The following is a 21,298-nucleotide window of genomic DNA, read 5'->3' on the forward strand; positions in this document are numbered from 1 at the left end:
GTCTGTCATCCTCCAGCATACCAGCCCGGTTCATGTCTGGGTAGGGATCCAAGACAGGGAGGGGAAATTTGTAAGATCTCTTGAAGCCTTGTCTTGGAATAGGCACACTATCACTTCTACATTTTTATTGGACAAAGCTAGTCACAATGCCAGCCGAGATTCAAATGGTGAGGGAGTAAACTCCACTTCATTTTCATTTAAAAAAAATCACTGTGGAAAGTTTTAAGCATACTCAGAAAAGAAGAGCATATAAACCATTATGTACCCATCATCCATATTCAACAGTTAGCAACTCATAGCTAATCTCATTTTACCATTTTCTTTACAATTATTCCCCCTCCCCTGGATTATTTTGAATCCAATCCCAGTTTTATAATTCAATCATTTATAAATATTTGTTTGTAGGAAAGGGTGTTTCTTTCTCTTCAATAGAAGTATAATTAATGTACAATAATACCTTAGTTTCACGAATAGACAGACTCCACCTTGTGATGGGAGGAGCTGCAAAGTCACAGTGCCGAGAGGTGTAGATACAGAGGGAAATACTTTTTAAAAAGAACTTTATTCATTTTGAAAGAGAAGGGAAGGGAGGGAGAGAGAGAGAGAGAGAAACATGAATGTGAGAAAGAAGCACCAATCGGTTGTCTGGTACATGCCCCAGCTGGGGACAGAACCCAGGCATGTGCCCTGACTGGGAATTGAACCAGCAACCTTTTGCTTTGCTGGACAATGCCCATCTAACTGAACCACACCAGTCAGGGCAGGAGAGATACATTTTTGTAAACCATTTATCTCAGTCACTATCAGAGGTGTATTTTTAATAATATTGTTCGAAGGGGGATATGCTCTGCATGGCTGGAACTGTTTTCTATTTGTGACAGAGAAGTGCCACCTCCCCGTACCCATAGATAACTCATGCCAGTGGGTAGGGGGGAGAAGGATGCCCAGCTTGCACCTCTTCCAGCTTCTTGTTCAGGGACTCCTTAGTTTCCGTTTCAATCCTCAGTTTTATAAAAGTTAGACAGTTTCTCTAAGATTTCTGTAAATGAATGAACAGAGAGTTAGGTAAAAGAGGGGAGCTGAAGGCCAAGCTAGAAACACAAAGATGTTTCTACACTGCATAGTAGGGTACAAACTACATTCCCTTTGGTCCAGCTGGAGCCTAAACCGCCATCTGCATTCATGTCTTTGTGATACGAAGTTCCCTCTTTCTTGGTCAACTTCTCAAATACAAGTAGCTACTTAAATAAAAAGGAGGGCTAAATTCACATCTTAGTGTGAACTAGTCTCAGGTATTGGATTCTCTAATACCAGGCAGCCCCTGGGTTGTAAGGAACCTAAAACAGTAAGGATTGAAGGGAGGGAGGGAGGTCTGGAGACCAAACGGGATGGGGGGGCGGTAATCTACCTTCCCAACCCACTTTAGACTAAACAATGTCCCTTAGCACAGGGCTTCTGAAGTCCTGTACTATTGACACTTGGGCTGTAGAATTCTTTGTTGTAGGGGGCCGTCTTGTGCATTGTAGGATGTTGAATAGCATCTACCTACTAGATGCTAGTAGTATGCCCTACCCCCACCCCATCTCCCCTGAGTTGTGACAACCAAAAATATCTCTAGACATTGCCAAATGTTCCCAGAGGGGCAAAATCACCCCTGCTGTGATTACCACAAGGGAAATCTTTCACAAATCTGAAACACGTGTGGCTCATGTTCTTTAGAGCAGAGAGGAGCCTACCACTAACGCAGGGACGCCTGGAGGGCTCATATGCCCGACAATCATCAATGATCTTCTGCAACTCCGAAGGGCACTCTTCACCCAGTGGCTCCTGGTTCTGGCCCACAGCCACCAGCTGGTAGATCTTCTCAGAGTCACAGCCTGGCATGGAAACAACAGGATGGGAGGCTTACACATTGCTCCGGCACTCACACGTCCCTCTGGATGATGATGGCTGGCATCAGACCTAGGGACTCTGAGTACTAAGGAAACAAGAGCTTCCAATGACTTCATTGGCCAGCCCAGGCGGTGCCCACATTGGAGAACAAAGCACCCAGGGCAGCACTGATGGGGATTTTCTAGTCTGTTGGAGAGGGACCCTAACCCAGCACCATCTGAGCTAGCCTTCACACTAGTTACCTTCAAACGGGATCTTCCCAGTGACAATTTCCCAGAGGACAATTCCAAAGCTGAAAGAAAACCAAAAAACTGAGCAATCATAGTGTTTCCATTTTCCCACACCCCTTAGCCATTTCGAGAAACTCCAGTGAACTTTCTGATTGCCACCCAATTCCACTCAATAGACCAGATTATGATGGTCCTTGGATGTGGAGTTTGACTTGGACTTTCCTGTCCTGTTCATCTGAGCGAGAGTCTGTGCCAGAACAAGAACATACCTGTATATTTCAGCTTTTATGTCATATTTACTATACACATTTTCCAGCATTTCAGGCGAGACATATGCTGAAGAATTGATTCTTTCTGCTTCTTTTCTCTTAGTTGCTCTGCTGATGGAAGTCTTAGTTTTGCTCAACTCAAATCCTGAAAGCTAAGTAGAGAGGTGAATAGAAGGAGACAGAAGGAAACAACACAGTCTCAGGTTGGGGGTAGTGAGCGGGAGGTTGGTGCTGCACGTGACTGCCATCGGATGTTCTTTTAACCTCATGAAGTATTTCCAGTGGAGTCTTCTGTCTGCATGGCTACCCTACTGGCTGGCATTATGGGTCCAGTGTACTGTATTTTTCCATGTATAATGCATATCTATTTTTTTGGCCCAAACTTTCAGGAAAAAAATCTTTCATTTTAATTTTTTAAATTCAACTATTTATTTATTTATTTATTTATAGAAACAAAACCGTATTCTAGGGTGTCACTTTGCATATGGGTATCATTATTGCTTTTAAGAGTTACACTATTAATATATAAGCATAAATAAAAGAATTAAAAATATTTATATAGATACAGAACTAGTATTACCCCATGTATAATGTGCATCCTTCCTTTTCCCTCGAAAATTTGGGCAAAAATGTGCATATTACATGTGGCAAAGTATGGTATTAGGGTACACTGACCAAAAGAAACACAAAGAGTTTTCTTCTCTATAAAATGGGGTGATGCAGGTTACTTTAGATCACCGTTGTAGAGCCCCTGTGAGACTTGGGAAGTTGTAGTTGTTCTGGGATTACTGTGTTAGACACAGGGCTTTCTCACGTGAGGACTCAACTCCACTAAGCGAGGACAGACAGAGGTGCATAGAACCGCATGGCTTGCTTTCTCTCAGAAGCAGATGAAAAAATGCCATAGGGGCATCCCTTCTGTTCTGTTTGACCCTACAAAAGAGCCAGCCTGTTCCTTTGGGTTTTACATAACAACTGCAAGTAACCCCCACTGACCCTGCATGGCCAAGGCCATGCTCTTAAAGAAGCAACAGCACAATTAATAGGTGCAGACGTCCTTGCTCCATGCACACCTGTCATTAGTACCACCAGTGTGCAGAGGGCTGCCAGCCCTGAACTCAGTCAGATATGCAAATCTAGGGCCAAGGTCAGGAAAAGGATGAGACATTCAGAGAGTTCATCCCCTTTCCATGACATGTCTACCGAGCACTGACATCCTCTGACATTCGGCACCATGATACCAGAGACGAAAGGCTGAACAGCACACGTTATAGTCAGGCGGGACGAGGACAGTGAGTAATGTAGATGTGGTGCTTGTGGGGCACTTATATCACACTGCGAGGGGGAAAGGCATGAAAGGCAGAAAAGACCTGTCTTCTGGTTTTTGAGGGCTGTCCCTGACATTCATAAGGCTGGAAGAAAGCCATCAATGGATGCCAAAGAAAATACTTTTAGCATTTGGGAAATGTGGACATTGAATGAAGCCCTTCCTCTTCTGCATGAGAATCTGACTTTTTAGTTCCATTCCCCTGGGAATCTGATAAAGGCAGACTGTCCCCTTGCTCCTAAGTAATGTTGATGACAAAAAATGGTCACTGACAGGCAAATGCTTATGGACAGTGGGTATGGGGACTATAAAGGGCTGACAGGGATGCTGGGCCTTGTGGGGCCTCTATACCTGGAATGCCTCTCGTGGGGGCACTTGAAGATACGCCTAAAGGGTTATTATAAGATAATATTGACTTCTGTGGGTCATGAGGCTTCTAGGGCTAGAGGGACCCACAGCCACCCCAAGAGAGCATCTTTCTCTAGCACCTGGGGCAGGCAAAGAGAATATCTCCTGGATAACTGTGGGGACTCCCTCAGCTGCCCTGCTGGCAAGCTCTGCTTCCTGCACAGTAAGCTTCTAAGTGATTCCAAATGCAAAGTGTGGCCTTATGTTAGTCCTATAAGTCCAAATGCCTAGTTGGACCCGAGAAGACTCCCTGGTGTGTATTGGAGGAACGTTAAAGTGGTGTCCAGGCATCAAAAGGGAAAGGACTCTTAGCCCATCCCTGCTAAGTGGGTGGTGAGGGAAGACAGGCATCGTAACAGCAGGCAGGATTGAGTCTGTCCTGTGGGGGGCACATGGAAAGCTGTCCAGGCAGGGAAACATTTGAGTTCAGTTCTAAGGTTAAGGCAAAGAAACAAGGAGGCACTGCCTTTCTGGGAAACAAGTGTCCCTCTCCCGGCACCAAATGGTCCCAGAAGTCAAACTCAAAGAGCCCCCTGGAAGGCCATGCTCACCTTCACTTGGTAGCTGCTGGTCACCAGGAAGTTCGTGCTGTTGATGCTTCTGTGGAGTTGTGGGGTTTTTGAATGGTGCAGCCTGACACAACCAAAGGCAGGGAGTGTTAGTGACCTTCCAAAAGACCTTCCTGGGGGCCTTGACAGTCATTGCCATGATGATGAGGCTGATCAGTACCATGACTTGGGTAGTTCTCTGTCCACAGACGGGACAAAGGGGAGAGGGACAGGGACAGGTGGGTACAAAACTCCTAGACACTTTTAGTTATCTAAAAGGGCGAAGGGGCTCCAGTGCCCATGGAAATTCCACTATAGATGGCAGCTGGGAGCTGTAAATAGCAAAGTAAGCCAGAGGTGGGGAAGGATGAGTGCGCAGAGCTGCTTAAAAGGATCTGAGGCCATCTAGATGGTGCACTAACAGCACCCCCTACAGCCCAAAACTACTTCTCAGAAAACCCACCAGTGCAGGGAATTGAGTTAACATTAATTGTTCATTAACATTAGTTATTAATCATATAAAAAATAGCTAGGGCTGTATTTGCAAAAGTATGGATTATGTGGTATACAGGATGATATAGTAAGAAATTTGTTCTCCTTTTAAGTTCAGATTACATTAAGGAGGGAGTCTCAGTTTGGTGTCAGGTGTCTTCAATATCTCTCCAAACCTCCTTTGTACAAAGGAAGCGCGGGTCTGAATTATAGACCGACGGGCAGCGGTATCCAGACAGAATTTAGTAACACTGTTTCAGTTTTAGTTATGATCACCTATTTGTGGCAGGTGATTCTGGTTTTGGATTTATGATAGTAATAGAAAGTGTCCTTTTCTTGTTTTTTTTTAAGCGAGGTAATTTAAGGACATTATTAAGGAAATAATACTGGCAGAATTGTGGGTATGGTAAAAATCGTGAAAATGGCTTGTGAATGCCTGACCTGTGGGGACCCGTGGGCTGCAGAAACCATAGAATCTGCATGTAAGAGTAGGGTGAGTTGCCAGATAAAATAAAGGACACCCAGTTGATTTTGAAGTTTTGATAATCAGTGAATTTTTTTAGCATAAGTATGTCCCAAAATTGCATGGGACATACTTCTACTAAAAATTATTTTATGTTATCTGAAATTTTAGTAAAAGTGTCTTATGTAATATTTGGGATATACACTTATATTTAAAAATAATCACTATTGCTTATCTGAAATTCAAATTTAATTGAGCATTTTGTATTTCTCTTCGCTAAATCTGGCAATAGTGAGTAAGGCCTTACTTAAGAGTAAGACCTGTCCAACTCCACAAGAGCAGCCTTCAGCATCTGCACTGGCGCTTCACTGGGTTAAGCGTCCCTTCCCCCTCCTGCCTAGGGTATTATAATCGGACTAAGTAACAACACAACTTAAGGAAGCGGAGACTACCTGGGGCTTCTGGCCTGTTCTCTCACCATCTCTGGGACTATCAGTGGGGGAGGCAGACTCACTCTGTTCATCCTGGCAGCTTTCAACCCACATGGTACCTGTATAAGCCTCTGGCTGCTCCCACAATCAGGACGATGCGCTTAGCAAAACCAAGATCCTTTTCCTGGTCCAGCAGCTCCCTCAGGGTCCCAAGCTCACAGTACTCCATGACAATGGAAAATTGAGGTGGGGTCACTGAAGGAAAGAAGATCAGCCCCACTGAGAGGCCCTTACTCTGCATCCATTTCCCCGTCTCTGCAGAGACAGGCTCAGCTCTGCGCTGTTTCTCTCCCACTTTCTACCCACTTCTCACACAGTTCACATCTTGACCTCATTGAATGGGTCCAATACCCACAGAGTTCCCACACCTCTTCTTCGTCATTTGGCACGTCATGATTCTACATTTCTCTTAGTTATTTGTAATGCCTCCCCCACTCAGGTGTAAGCCCCCAGAAAGCAGGATCTGTTTTGTTGACACAGTGCTCACAGAGAGCTTCGTAAATGTGCGTGGGAGGAATGAATGACGCACATACCACAGGGGCCAGTGAGGGGAGGTCAGACCGGAGCACAGGTCCCAGGTCATGGGCCTGAGATATAAGAACCCACACACAAAGAATGGGTCAGTCACCTCAGCTACCACCCAGGATGACAAACACCACTGGAAGTTTTCCTTTAGTCCCCTGAGGCTGTGGAGAAACTTCTAGAATGGGTAAGACAGGAGTTGCTGTGTCCCCTCTATAGGCAAGAGCAACAAAACATAACCTACAAGAGAGGCCATGCTATGAGACAGAATGCAGTCACATTAAGAAATAAAGGTTAAAAAGAACCTGATGCATGAGGTTCTTGGTAAAGGGGAAGATCAATTGAGTTTTTAGGTTTAATCTACACTAATGATGATCAAGGGTAGACTCCTTATTCCAGTCAGTCAGCTTTATACTGTTTTATTGTAACAAAATGCACCTATCACTGAGGCCAGCATCTGAATAAGACCCCCTGGGTTGCCAGTGGACTAGTAGGAAAAGATGTGGCCCCATGAGTGCAAACCAGCCCTTCGGCTAAAGCCAAATTCAAGCCCTTCTTTCCTAGAAGGAGATAAGAACCTACATCATGGGATACTTAAAAATTAACACTGATAATAACAACACCATGTAAAGTCCATTCTTTTAGCTGTTCTTTAAAAATGCAATGCGCTCTAACATGGAAGATATATGAGACCACAAAAGAAGGACCAAACCCAGAAGCACTCCTTACCTGTTTCATCAATGCAAATCCCAAATATACGCAGGATGTTAGGAGAATCAAACTTCTGCATGGTTCTGATCTCATTATTGAAAGTGTCCCTCACTGCTCTGTGGGGGATAAAAAGGACAATTAGGATTCCAGGACTGGAAGGTCCCTCAGAGAACATTTACTGTAGGGACCACCTGTGTGTGTGTGTGTGTGGGACCTGAGGGGTAGGCAGCTCCTGGGGTAAGAACTGGTGCTGCAATGAGCTTGGCCATTGATGGCAGAGTGTGGAACCCCTCAGATATTTGGTGGCAGAATTAGCATGTATGGTACATGCTACAACATAGATTTACCTTAAAAATATAATGCTAGGTGAAAGGAGCTAGACACAAAAGGTCACATACCATATTATTCTATTTATATGAAATATCAAGAACAAGCAAATCCAGTCCTGGCCGGTGTGGCTCAGGGGACTGAGTGTCGGCCTGCAAACTGAGAGGTCGCTGGCTGCACTTCCAGTCAGGGTGCATGCCTGGGTTGCAGGCAACTGATCGATGTTTCTCTCACACATCGATGTTTCCCTCCCTCTCTTTCTCCTTCCCTTCCCCCCTCTCTAAAAATAAATAATAATAAATAAAAGCTAAAAAAAAATTGAAAAAAGTACAAGCAAATCCATAGAGATGGAAACGTAGGTTAGTAGTTGTCTAGGGCCAGAGATGAAGGGGGTGAGAATGTATGGGGAGTGACTGGTAATGGGGATAGGGTGTCTTTCTGGGATGACAAAAATGTTCTAAAATCACTTTATGGCAATATAGTAAAAGCCATTAAATTGTACACTTTAAATGGGTGAATCTTATGGTATCTAAGTGCTATTTCAATAAAGTTGTTTAAAAATACTATCCTAATCAAAATTTCAATGTGTGCAAAATTTCAATTTCAATGTGTACATCAAGGAATGTGTTATTTATCTAGCTTGGTCAACCTGAGAAAGAAGAGTCGAGAGGAGTACTAAATAATGAGAATTACTACAAAGTCATAATACAACAAAACAGAACAAAACACAGGGTTATCAGTGCAAAGACAAAGTGACCAGTGGAGTAAAATAGAGAGGTCAGAGCCAGATCTGTGTCTAAACAGAAACTTAACAAACAGTAAATGTGGCACCAGAAATCAGTGCAGAAGAAGATTTCCTAGATGGCGTAGAGAAAATGGACTCACTGTGCAGACTAAAACGAAACTAGGCCCTATGTAATAGGACATACAGAGGCGATTCCAGGAGGATGAAAGCCTAAATGGGAAAGATAAAACTGCAAAGTTCACAGAAGAAATCTTGAACACCTGGGGGTGGGGAAGGGCACCTCAAGAACACAAATAAAAAAAAACTTCGGTTGAACTGATAACATCAAAATTTAAGATGTCTGTTGATGTCAGACACCACTGACAAAATTAAAGTATAGAAAATATGATGGCCTTTGCAATATCTAAAGCTGATAAATGATTAGTTTCCACAATTTATGAGGATCTTCTACAAATGGACAAGATAAAAATGGCAACTGTGACAGAAAGAAGAGCAGAGGATATGGACAGGCAATATGGAGAAGTGGAAGCCCAAATAGCAAAGGCATACGAATAAATGTTCACATTCATTAGTAAACAGAAATGCAAATTAAAATAACTATAAGATGTTATTTTATAACCATAATGATGGCAAAAATTAGAAAGCTGGCTAATACCAAGGGTACACGGAAACATGTAACCATGGAGCTCTCATATGCTGCTGGAGGGAGTATGGGCTTGTACCGCCCATCCTGAAGACTGACCTGGAAGCAGTCAGTTTCATATACACATGCCCTGTGATCCATTGGTTCCTCTCCTGGCAACACAGCCTGAAGAAATGCTTATACAAGCCCGTAAAAGGGTACTTACAGCAGTATTATTTTTAGTAGGAGAAAGTTAGAAATCAGTTAGTTTCCATCACTAGAAAAATGTGTATCTACACCAATTGGCCGTCGGTAGGAAAGGGCTACAAATATAATACATGTTCCGTGATGCTGAGTGAAAAGATGAGAATAGTAGGCAACAGACATAACACTACCATTGGTGAAAGTTAAAAATTCACATATATATAATAACATACATTTTACAAAAACACATGCAAACAAACATATTTTATTGTCTGTGGAGGGGATGGGGAACTGAGGAACAGAAATGGAAGGGAATCATTTTTTAAAATAACTAAATTCATGAATAAAAGAGAGAAGTTTATGGAACTGAAGGAAGACATGCATTTAAGTCTGGGCTCTGCCCCTTAGGAGTAGAGGGCAAGTCATGTAACCCCTTGGGGCACAGGTTCCCCCACCTGAAAATGGAGACAGTGCGCCTCTCTCCTTGGGGAGTTATAGGGAGGAAGTGGAATGATACACGCGAGAACTATGCAAAACGACTTACCCAATGTCTCTGGCCTGGACGTTTTTGAATACTTTTATGGCCACTGAAGATTGGTAGTATTTTCCTTTAAAAACTTTGCTGGATTCATTTTCCCTTAGCGGGATCTCATCGAGTTCTGAAATCTCTTCCTTCTTAATCTCCTTGGTTTGATATTCTGGGATCTTCCCTACGCATTTCTGTAAGTCTGACCGTATGAATGAAGGAAATAAAAAACCAATGAGCTGAGGAAGGCGTCCAACGGGAAGAGGTGTCTTAGTAAACGTGTGAGTGGGAAGCTCTGTGCCATGAAGCAAAGCTGGCCTGGAGCAACCTTGGAGCTTCTGATTGACTCGTCCTGGGGGAGAGGTTCCAGTGCCTCTGAGCGATCAGTAGAGGCACCGGATGGTTATCGAAACTAGGTCATGCACTTCCTTTCCCTCCTCTTCAAATCCTGTCTCTCCAGCCTAAACCTCCATCTCAATCCATCTCTCTCACTTTGGAGTTCTTACTCCTACTGCCACTTGAACTTGGCACTTTAACATTTAGCATTGTGTCTACTAATTTCAATTCTAACTGAATACACACTTCAAGCTCAGTAATTCCACTGCTCGTATGTGTTCAAATGTCTGTCTTTTCTCTCCGTTCCTCTGCCCTGTGGCTGTGAGCTTCTGAAAGGGAGGGTCTTTCTCTGCATCTTGCTTTTCTCTAGGCACAAGGCTCTGGCATAAAGCAGATACACATCTGTCAGATACAGAGTGATGAAGGAGTATTTTAAATCTGATTTGAATTTGTTCTTGGAAATTCAGCAAATGAAACTTTGAGGCCATTAGAGGAAGTTGTCGGCACACAGGGAGGAGCTAGAAGATACCTTGCTGGTCAAGAAGTTCCCCTCAAATGCTACTCCATAGACATAAGCCTGGGCTAGTCATGAGCACACCTCAAAGCCACGGACTGTCTCCGGCCATCCAGCCCAGAAAATGGGCACAGATGGGGGTGGGGGCAGGCTGGATTCCTAGTAAACAAATGACTTCTGGTCTGGGGACAGTCAGAAGTGGCAGGGCACAAGGTAACTCACAATGCCTAATGCTCTCCATCAATTCTTTCTTTTTATTCTCAAAAATTTTATCCACGTCGATTTCCAATTTTTTCATTGAAGCTTCAATACGTTCAGTTCCTGCAGGAAAAAAGAGTAGCAAATACTCAGAAATGCTCATTAAAAGCATATCGAGATTCCCCACCCCCAATTTTTTTTTTACCTATCACGTTCATTGTAGTAGGAATTACCACTACAGCTCATGAATATTCAGCTTTCTACTTCTAAGCACACAGTAAGTGCCTTGAAGCACGGCCTTGTGACCTGCCTTGGCCACAAGTGAAGTGAAAGAAATGTCACGGAAGCTTGTGTCAACATAAAAGTGCTGTGATATTGCGAATTCCTGGAAAGGACAGCTACCTTGGAGAGTCTCCTGGACTTTGCCTGACTAGGAAATAAACTGTTCTTTCTTTAAGACACTGAGTTTTAAAAACCACAGTATAATCTAATCTATCCTTATTTAAAAATTATTTATTTATTTATTTTAGAGCAAGGGGGAGGGAGGGAGAGAAAGAGGGAAACGACACATCGATCGGTTGCCCCTCGCACACCCTCAACTGGGGGCCTGGCCCACAACCCAGGCATGTGCCCTGAATGGGAATCAAACCAGCGACCTTTCAGCTTACAGGCCACTGCTTAACCCACCGAGCCATACCAGCCAGGGCTATTCTTATTTATATATTCAGAAATACATTTAAAAATTGATAAAAACACTATATAGAGTGGCCAACTATCCCTGTTTTCCTGCGCTGAGGAGTTCTGAGGACATGGGACCGTCAGTGCTAAAACCAGGAAAGTCTCTGATGGAGAGAAGTGTGGAGAAGTATCCGATCTCCTACACTGTGGTAGGGAAGACAACCTCTTTCTTAACCTCTGTGGAGAACAACTGGCAATCTCTCTCAAAATTTAAAATGCCTATACTTTTTGACACAGCAATTAGATCTGCTTCTAGGGAATGTTCCTAAAGAAATTCTGAAATGTATTCAAAGATGCTTAAGGCAGGACTATTTACAATTGGGAAAAATTGGACACAACTTAAATGTCCATCAATAGAGAGCTGCTTAAATATACCTGCTCCATGTGTACCAAGGAATACTCGACAACCCTATGGGGATTTATATGGAAGAGCACTCAAGATTTAAAGAGAAAAGCAAGAAGCAGAACTGTGCTTAGGATGCCGCTGACTGTGTAACAGTGACAACAAAATCTGCATACTTCAGTATTTGGAAGGCTAGTCAGGAAACTGGTGCGGGAGATTGTGTCTGGGAAGGAAACTTGAGGTCAAGGGTGAGAGGGTCAAGGGTGACAGGGACATTTACTTCTCATGCTGGGTCCTGTTTGTACCTCTTGTACTATGTTAATGTATTCCTCGATTAAAATGTTGCTTAACTGAAAAGCAACAGAAAGTAAATCCTGTTCTCCATGTTGACGACACCAACATGCCTCCCGCCTCTGTATAGAAGCGGACCAATAAGTGCTGAAGGTCAGGAAGGCTGGGGGCCACTCCTGCCTTTCAGCTGGGTCAGTCTCTGCACACACACCCCACCTGCAATCCCTGATTCTCTTTCTCCCTGTTGGGTGTTTGAAGCAAAATGGGGTGTTCTCCCATTTTGCCTGCAGGTCTCCTCCAGACCCAGTTTGTCCTATTGGAGTGTCTCCTGCTGACCTGACTGGGGATGGACGACTCTCTACATCAAGGTGGCAGAACTGTTATTCCGCTGGGCTCCAGTGCCCAGAGGGTTCATTCAAATGTCCTTCACCCTCTCCTCACCTCCTCGCTCTCTACCCACAATCCTTGCAAAAGGGAAGAGTTTAGAATTCATAACACAAGGATCCACAAAGGGGTAAAGAGACCACATTTCTTCCATCTTTCCACTCTGTTCCCTCCTCTGATGGCCCTGGCTCCACTGTCACCCCCTACTCCAACCTAGCCCATGTTTCATCTCCTTAGAGCCTTGTCTTCCACTAAGCCACCTAGTTCAAGGGCCACTCTAGTTCAAGCCACTGCCGTCAAACTGGTCTCCTAATTGGGCTTACACTTCTACTCTTGCCCCCTGGGTTATGTTGAATTATTGGTCCCAATTCCTCACTCCTATGTGGTAGTATCATACATCCATACCCCAGCCACAGCTTCATAGTGGGCCCGCTGTACTTCCCTGCCCCTTCACGGTGGGCTTGGCTATATTGCTTGCTTTGACTACGAGAGCATACAAGTAGAAACTTGAAAGATGCTGGCACCGCTGGGCTTGCCTTCTTGCATTTCTGCTACAAGAAGAACATTCTCCAGGTACGCACTGCTCCTATAGCCTTGGCTCCAGAATGAGACACAATTAAACAGACTCAAATTAGACCTACTGCCTGGAGTCAAGCCCACCTGATATCAGGAGAATCCCAATGGGCCCAGATCTGTGAGCAGGAGCGTTAATGACTATTGTTTTAAGCCTCTGAGTTTTGGGATGCTTTGTTATGCAGTATTAGTGTGGGAACTAATACGTACCACTGCAGTCCATTGCCACATGACAGCCCACGTGATGCTCCTTCAATACAAATCAAATCATGACAGGCCCACGTTTAAGGACCTCCCTTCACTGGCTTCCTATGACTCTTAAAACAAGATCTAAATTTCTCAGCATGCCTTCATGGCCCTGCATGACCTTGCTCCTGTATCTCCTGGCCTCGTTCATCTCGTACTGCTCCCTCTTCCATGCCTACCGCAGCAAAGCCATCCTGGCCTTCCAGCTGTTCCTGGCACTTGCCACATGGATTCCCATCTCGGGGCCTTTCCATCCCATTTTCTCTGCTGAGAAGGTTCCCTTCCCTCATCTTCATATGGCTTGCTTCTTCTATCATTCAAGGTGTTCATTCCAATGTCACCCAATCAGAGAGGCTTTCCCTGAACACTCAACCTGCACCCACGATCACCTTCTATTTCATTGCCCTGCTTATGACTTACGTTGCTATTAGATAAAATGACTTACTGAGCCTGCTAGATGCAGACTGTACGTCCCATGAAGGCCAAGATCTTGTCCACTTTGCTCTAAGCTGTATCTCAGACACTTAGAACAGTACCCGGCATACGGCAGATACAGTCACGTACCTCATAACAACATTTCGGTCAGTGATGGACTGCATATAAGCATGGTGGTCTATAAGATTATAATGGAGCTGAAAAATTACTGTGGCCTAGTGATGCTGCAGCACAGCACACTGCTTATGTGTTTGTGGTGATGCTGGTTTAAGCAAACATACTGTGTTGCCAGTTGTATGAAAGTACAGCACATATAATCATGTACAGAATATAATACTTGATAATAAATGACTAGGTTACTGGTTTATGTATTTAGTGTACCACACTTTTTAAAAAAATTTATTTCATTTTAGACAGAGGGAAAGGGAGAGAGAAAGAGAGGGACAGAAACATCAATGTGTGGTTGCCTCTTGTGTGCCCCCTACCGGGGACCTGGCCTGCAACCCAGGCATGTGCCCTGACTGGGAATTGAACTGGCGACCCCTTGGTTCATAGGCTGGCACCCAATCCACTGAGCCACACCAGCCAGGACTATACTATACTTTTTATCATTATTTTAGAGTATACTCTTTCTACTTATAAAAATAAGTTTATTGTAAAAAGCATGCCATGTTATGCCAGTAGTAACTTCCTGTATCTTGTGATTACTGTGTCTCTTGATTGCATCCTATTCCCCTGTGCTTGACTTCATCTTGTGTTGCCTTGTGCGGTGGCGTGCTGTACAGCCTGTGTCCTCGGAGCAATAGGCTGTCCCATGTAGCCCAGCTGTGCAGCAGGCTAGACCATATGGGATGGTGTAAGTGCACTCCGATGTTCGCACATCAACGAAATCGCCTAATGGCACATTTCTTAGAATGTATCCCCACCATTAAGTAGCACATGACTGTACTCAATTCATGTTTGCTTAGTTAATTAGTTCATTCTCCCCCCCTGGGTAATTTACATATTAACAGAAGGTCCTGGAGAAACTAAGGCTGGAAGGAATTAGCTACTCAAATTCCAGGTGTCACATCACAGACAGAATAGAGAGGCAAAGAAGACTTATTAGTGTCAACACCCTTCCCTCCACACCCCCTCCTCCCCCACTCCAGCCCCCACCATATCTGGGCCCAGGGATGTTAGTTCTGAGTCACATGAATAAACACTTGCTCAAACTTCTTCAGCCTTCTTGCTCCATCGGTAAATCAGAACAAGACTAGCTCTGGCTGGTGTGGTTCAGTGGATTGAGCGCCGACCTGTGAACTGAAAGGTCACCAGTTTGATCCCCCATCAGGGCACATGCCTGGGTTGCAGGCTAGGCCCCCAGTTTGGGGGGTGCAAAAAGCAACCAATCGATAATGTTTCTCTTGCTCAGCAATGTTTCTCTCCCTCTCTTTCTCCCTCCTTTCCTTTCTCTCTGAAAATAAGTAAATGAAATTTTTTTTTAAAAAAGAAGGGAAAAATGAGACTAAAATGTCCAAAAATAAACCTTACCACTTAGGTTTTGGAGGACTCGCCAGTCTTCCTCTGCATCCTGCTTATCTTCCTGCTCCCAGCTCGCTCCTTGGCTGATGCTTAGAGTAGGCCCCAACTGATGCACCTGAAGCCCCAGTGAGAGCTCCTCGTGGACATCACTCAACTCTTTGTTTATGTCTTTAAAGAGTACTTTGTCCTTCCTTGCAGTTACAAACTTAAGGACATTGGGTTTACTGCTAAAATTATCTATCTGCTTCTTAGCTGTCTCTAGGACAGCCTGGAATTTGTTCAGGGCAGTGGTGATCACGTCGGGCAGGTTCCTGTCTCGGTCCTGGAGCTCTTGCAGAGGCTGCAGCAGGCCTTGGATCCGGTTCTTTAGGCGCTGGCACTGTCCCTTGCAGTGCTGCATCGTTTCACATTGGTTGTACACATACTGGCCTAAGGAGATGACAGCCCCCAACTTATCCATACCTGGAAGAAACTGATGGAATTTGTTAAAGCCTCAGAATCTCCTGCATATTTACTACTGGACTCAAGAGTGTCTGTGACTGGAATGGCTGAAGCGGTCTCACCACGATTTCATGTAAGGCAGAAATGGTTTGCTGTCCACCAAAATCCGTTCTGCCCTTCCATAACAACAGTGTGGCTGAAAAGTGTCAGCCCACCTAGGACTGCATCTCCCAGGCTTCCTTGAGGCGTGATGTGGCCATGTGACTAGTTCTCACCAGTGGGGTGTGGTGGGTATGTTGTGTACTACTTTGAGGTGAGGCAGGTTTATCTCCCCTCACACTATCAAAGCCCCAAGAAGGAAGGTGGAACCTCAAGAAGGCAGAATCCTGGATCCCTGAATCATCACTTGGAGGAAGGCTGCTCACAGACCTGGACCACCTACCATGGACTGTTAAGTGAACAAAAAATAAACTTCTATTGCACTTGAGCCATTATATCTTGGGGTCTATTTGTTATATCAGTTTAGCCTATTCTAATAAACTATCCTGCCAAGGTATAGGGGTGACCACAGCATGGTGGGTTGGAAAGCTCAGGGCCTGTCTGAAGAAGGCCAGAATTACTCGGCAAATATAAAGGGCCCAGTGGTGGGAGATCTTCCAGTTTTAAAAGAGCAGTCAGAAATCTGGATTTTTATGTCAAAGCTCTTGATTTAAAATCTTGCAACCAAGTCAAAAAATGCTTTTGAAAACTGCATAGTCCAACACCGTGTGGGTCAAATAAAACATGACTACCCCCTGGGTACTGCCCGTGAAGCCCCCATTTGCAACCTTGGCCACAGTTGGCCAAGGACATTCAGGACTGTGCTAGAAGTTGGCTTCTGTCGATCTCCACTTTTCCTTTCTATCTCTTTCCCAATGCTTGAGCATCCTTGTCTCCCTGGTCCTGGCCTCCCACTCTCTCTGTTGTGTTCTTAGCAAGCTGTAAATTTGTCATAGCCTCTCCATTGGCCTCAGCATCGGTAAGACTTCATGTTTTGAATGCTGCCCCCCTCAGAGGCATCTGCACTGACTCGGGGAATGTCCAGGCCCAGAGGAATCGTGGTGGACATCTGTGTCGCCTTCACAGCACCCACTTCTTCTCTGCTTCCTGTTACTCCTAGATCTTAAGTAACTGTCTGCTTCTCCTCCATTCAGCAATGCGTTTGAAGGGAGCTAGCTCTATCCCTGGTTCTAGGGGTTAAAGTTGATGTATCTAGGCCAGCGGTTCTCCAGTGAAGGTGATTTTGCCCTCCAGGGGATTTCTGCTACGTGTGGAGACATTGTTGATTGCCACAACTGGGAGATGGGTGCTCTTTACATATCCTGGGTAGGTGTCGGGGCGCTGCGATGCATCGGACAGGCCCTCCACAACAGAGAATTATCCAGCCCAAAATGTCAATAGTGCAGGGGTTGAGGAAACTTGATCTAACCATCAGACAATTCCTAATAGCCTGTCGCAGTGATCGATTCAACACTGGGCACCTGGGCTCACTTGAGTGGAGGGGAATGTTTGCTGGGGAGATTCCTGGATCCCCTAAGGTGGCCCAGGAAGCCAGCTCCTCTAACTCTCTCTATTGTCTGAGTGTAGCTGAGAAAGCATGGGGCCCCAATCCTAAAGCCTTGGGAAGAGGTCACCTACAAATGACAGAACACAAAGAAAAGGGTGGAACTGGAGTCCTTGACAACACTTGGCCACTGGTTTGAACCAACCCTGAAATCTACCCCATTTCTCAATTACATGTTTCATGAACCAGAAACCTTCCTTATTATTAAGCTAGTTTGAATTATATTTGCTACAGTAATACCTGTTGTACCTTTAGCACTAAAGTAGTACCTGTAACTAAAGGCAACTGGGTTCAGTAATGAATGATGATAATGACAATGACCACACATCTCTCTACTCACTATATGCTAAGTGCTTTGGAACCATGGGCTCACTGTCTATAGATGGAGATACTGAGGCTCAGGAGGTTACATGTAAATAAGAACAAGACCATGGAAACAGTTTCCAAAGTACTTTTACCCAGAGTTCATCTCAACAGCTCCATGAAGCAGGTGGGACACCTATCATCACCATTTTACAGATCAGACAACAGTCTGGATGATGAAATTAGCCTGAAACCCAAATCTGGCATTACAGCATGCATAAGAAACTAGCAGAAGTGAAACCAACTAAGCGACCAGTTGATATACTTTTGTTTTTCTTGCCTTAAAGTTATATGGATCTGGCAAGGGGAGTAACAGGTACTAAGGCATAACTAAAAAGACTCAGTGGATTTCAGGCTACCCAGTTATCCCCAGTTGCTAAGCAGATGCCTTCAAGGCCATTTCTTGGGACCCATGAGGGCAATGGATAGGCTTTTACACTTTTCTCTGGTCCACTGGAGACAAAAGCAGATGCGAGAGCATGGTTCGAGGAATTTTGTGGATTTCAGCTTCACAGCTTCAGGCTCCAATTACCTTACTACCGTACTGCCAGCTTCATCAAAAATCTATATCTCAGCAATAACTAATCAGAAGAGATAACAGGGAAAACACTTCACTCATAAAAGTGACAATTTAAAACAATAAATTTACAGGAAAAGTGATGATGCAGTATGAAGAAAACCACACAAAACAAAGCTTGAAGAAATGAAGAGAACTGTTACATTTCTGGCTGGGAAGATTAAAAATGACAACCCTGACAATCCTCCTCAAATCTAAACCCAGTTTAATGCAATTCCAATAGAACTCCCAATGATGTATTTTGATATTGAAACTAGATGACCCTAAAATTAATTTCAAAGAGGAAATTAGTAGGGATAACCAGGACTTAAAAATAAATAGAGGGCTTATCTATAAGATTAAAATACATTAAAAATTGTAGTAACAGAAATTGCTTAGGGCTTATTAAGTACTGATAAAGATATCAAAAGGATAAAAGGGACTATAAATACATACATATTTTGACTCAGCAGTGTGAATTTCTAGGAACTTATGCTGTAGAAAAGCCTGAACGTGCATAGCTAGATGGATACTAAGATGTTCATTGCCGTGTTATATATAGTATGTAAGGCTGCTAACAAGGAGGAAAAAAAAAGTTACTGTTTTTAAAAGTGAAAAATCTTTAAATAGTACTACAGCTATATATCCACAAATAATCTGCCACCCTTCCTCCCAGAAACCTGGCTGCTCCTTCCCCTTCCCACCTCCTTCCCCCACAGGTGGGCAGCTCCTAAACCGTAAGGGTCCCCACGAGGCTTGCAGCCAGGGAGCACTGGGCAGCAGCGGCTCCTCCGGGCTACCCCCACCCCTGCCCCCAAGACCCCCTTTTCTCTGACTGCTGAGCCAAAGCAGCCAGCCTAGGCTCACTGCCCCACCTAGTTCCTCTCCTGCCGCTTCTTCTATGCCAAGCCTGTCCTTGTTTCACTGTCCCCAGCTTTAATAAACGTCCTCTAAAAATTCTCTAGAAAACAGTAATCTAATATAATTTCCTCTTCTCCTCAAAAAGAAAAAGAAAAAAAGAACAAGAACAAGAAAAAGAAAAAGAAAAAAGTATCAGGCACCCATTTTTTTGATGAGACAGTACTCTTTCTCCTTGTGCCTAAAATAGATCCCAGAATAGAAAGAGGGAATTACTAAGTTCTGGAATCATCTACCTCGGCAATTTACCCAACAGGCAACCTGAAGTTCGTCTGTCTCGGGTTTCCTGGACAGTTCTGAGCGGGTTCCGAGGCCCCTCCATCCCCACTCCATCCCCACTCCACCCCCACCCCATTCCACGTCGTCTTTGGCAGAAGGCAGCCAGAGACCCGAGCCGCTCCACCACCATTGCGGAGGAAATGAAACCAACTTGGTCCTGATCTCAAGGAAATCGAACAGTGGGTCACCAGTCCACCACGCGCAACAGGCTCCCCACCCCCTACACACGACTCACACCACATCTCCCCTCCCAGTTCAAGCATCCAACCGTAGCCCACTGCCCTCGCGCCTTCGGGGACCGCGCCCCAGGACGACCCCCAGACTCACCCTTGTCCCGCCTGAAGGCGTCCAATCTGTCCCATGCACAGTTCCAGGAAGTCCACTCCAGCTAATCAGTGCCTTCTGCCCAGGGGAGAAGTCTGAGTCCCTGAGCCTCCCTCCCTCCGGTGCCCCGCGCTGCCCCACCCTCCCCCGTGCTCTCCCGCGCTCCCTGGCGCTCCACGGGACAGGGCTGCAGCAGCAGTGGGGCTGTCCTTATCGCCAGACAGAAACCCCGTTGGGTGCTGTGCATGAACGCGTTCTCCCAATCAGCTTGTTGGACGGCTGTTAGGTGCTGCGCCCTCCAGAGGCCACCGCCCCTGATCTGGGGCAGGGACCGGAAAGTCTGACGGGCCTGGGAGCTTTTCCTACCGGTTCTTGTTGCCAACCGCTCAGTGCCCTGGCTCCCAAGAACCATTTTTGTAAGCAGGTCAGAGCGAGGTCTTCTTCCTCCCTCCTGGTATTCTCCTCCTACCCTTCCACACTCGCCCACCTTCCCACATTCACTCAGCAGCTGTTGCTAGAATACACTAAGTCCTCCCTTAACATCTCCCCACAGGTTCCTGGAAAGTGTGATTCAAGGGAAGCTGCAAATAACGAAGCCAATTTTACCACAGGCTAAATGATATAAATAAGAGTTTAGTTACTACAGCATATTTCTGGTCACAAAAACATCACCAAACTTCCAAACACACACCCCAAAACACTTCTAATATTAAACATTGGGGGGAAATGTGAACTCTACATACACATAAGAAAAATTAATAAAAACAAATAGGATCATTCTTTTCCAACCCGCTTATTCCAGTGCAGGGTCAGATGGCTGGCACCTCTCCCCCAACCTCAGGGCACAGGGTGGGACCCCACCCCCGACAGGGCGCCCTCATACCCACGCCACACTCACTTCGACTGGGACAACACGGACAGGCCAGTTCCGCTCACGGGCACATCTTTGGGACGCGGGAGGAAACTGGGGGCCCCAGAGGAAACCCATACAGACAGCGGCCGTGGTTCCTTTTTTTTCCCCATCAGTGTAGTAACAAAACCACATTGAACAAATCTATGTTATCTGAGCATCTGCTGTATTCACTGGTGCCAGGCCCTCTGCTTGGGGCCAGGGATTCACAAAAGACTATAAGGTCCCAGAGAAGTATTATAACCAGGACACGGAATGGGAAAGATTTGATGAGCAAAGCAGCATGTGCCTGCTTCTCTGTGCCTGAGAATATTGGGGAGGGGGGGAGGGGGGCGAATAGACAAACCTCAGTGGAAAAAATTACTTCCTGTTCAAAGGTCATTGCAATGCATTCTGTTATAGTGTGGGACATGTTTTATCTGAGTTAGCTGTGTCCCCAGCTAGAAAGTCTCAGTGATGCCATTCATTCACTCACTGGACCATTTTCCTATGAAAAGACAGAATTGGGCTTCTTGGACTGGGAAGGCAGAGGTGGAGGAGACCT

The 21,298-nt window shown here is 45.1% G+C and overlaps 1 protein-coding gene across 3 annotated transcripts; it reads right to left on the minus strand.

Moving 5' to 3' along the window:
- Nucleotides 1-829: 829 nt before the first annotated feature.
- On the minus strand, nucleotides 830-19,995 carry MLKL (mixed lineage kinase domain like pseudokinase). 3 transcript variants are annotated; one of them, XM_036012215.1, is made up of 11 exons: nucleotides 19,848-19,995; nucleotides 15,370-15,822; nucleotides 10,851-10,949; nucleotides 9,797-9,980; nucleotides 7,373-7,470; nucleotides 6,181-6,316; nucleotides 4,679-4,760; nucleotides 2,393-2,544; nucleotides 2,136-2,185; nucleotides 1,737-1,877; nucleotides 830-1,039 (listed from the first exon to the last, which is right to left on the minus strand). In XM_036012215.1, exons 2-11 carry the CDS (start codon nucleotides 15,818-15,820, stop codon nucleotides 996-998), a joined length of 1,437 nt encoding a protein of 478 aa, XP_035868108.1. In that variant the 5' UTR covers nucleotides 15,821-15,822; nucleotides 19,848-19,995; the 3' UTR covers nucleotides 830-995. The 3 variants fall into 3 exon arrangements, with proteins under 3 accessions (XP_035868108.1, XP_035868107.1, XP_035868106.1); XM_036012214.1 differs by having other exon boundaries at nucleotides 15,370-15,832; XM_036012213.1 differs by lacking the exon at nucleotides 19,848-19,995 and having other exon boundaries at nucleotides 15,370-16,089.
- Nucleotides 19,996-21,298: the final 1,303 nt, after the last annotated feature.

This window comes from Phyllostomus discolor, chromosome 12 (genome assembly GCF_004126475.2).
Source record: "Phyllostomus discolor isolate MPI-MPIP mPhyDis1 chromosome 12, mPhyDis1.pri.v3, whole genome shotgun sequence".
In the NCBI taxonomy this organism is placed as follows: Eukaryota; Metazoa; Chordata; class Mammalia; order Chiroptera; family Phyllostomidae; genus Phyllostomus; species Phyllostomus discolor.

Coding starts and splice junctions, on each gene's coding strand:
- MLKL (XM_036012215.1), bottom strand. CDS start 15,820: ATGGATAAGTTGGGGGCTGTCATCTCCTTAGGCCAGTATGTGTACAAC. Junction 6,317..7,372: donor GATTTGCATTGATGAAACAG/GTAAGGAGTGCT, acceptor TCTTTCCTTCAG/TGACCCCACCTCAATTTTCC. Junction 1,040..1,736: donor CAGGCGTCCCTGCGTTAGTG/GTAGGCTCCTCT, acceptor ATTCATTTACAG/AAATCTTAGAGAAACTGTCT.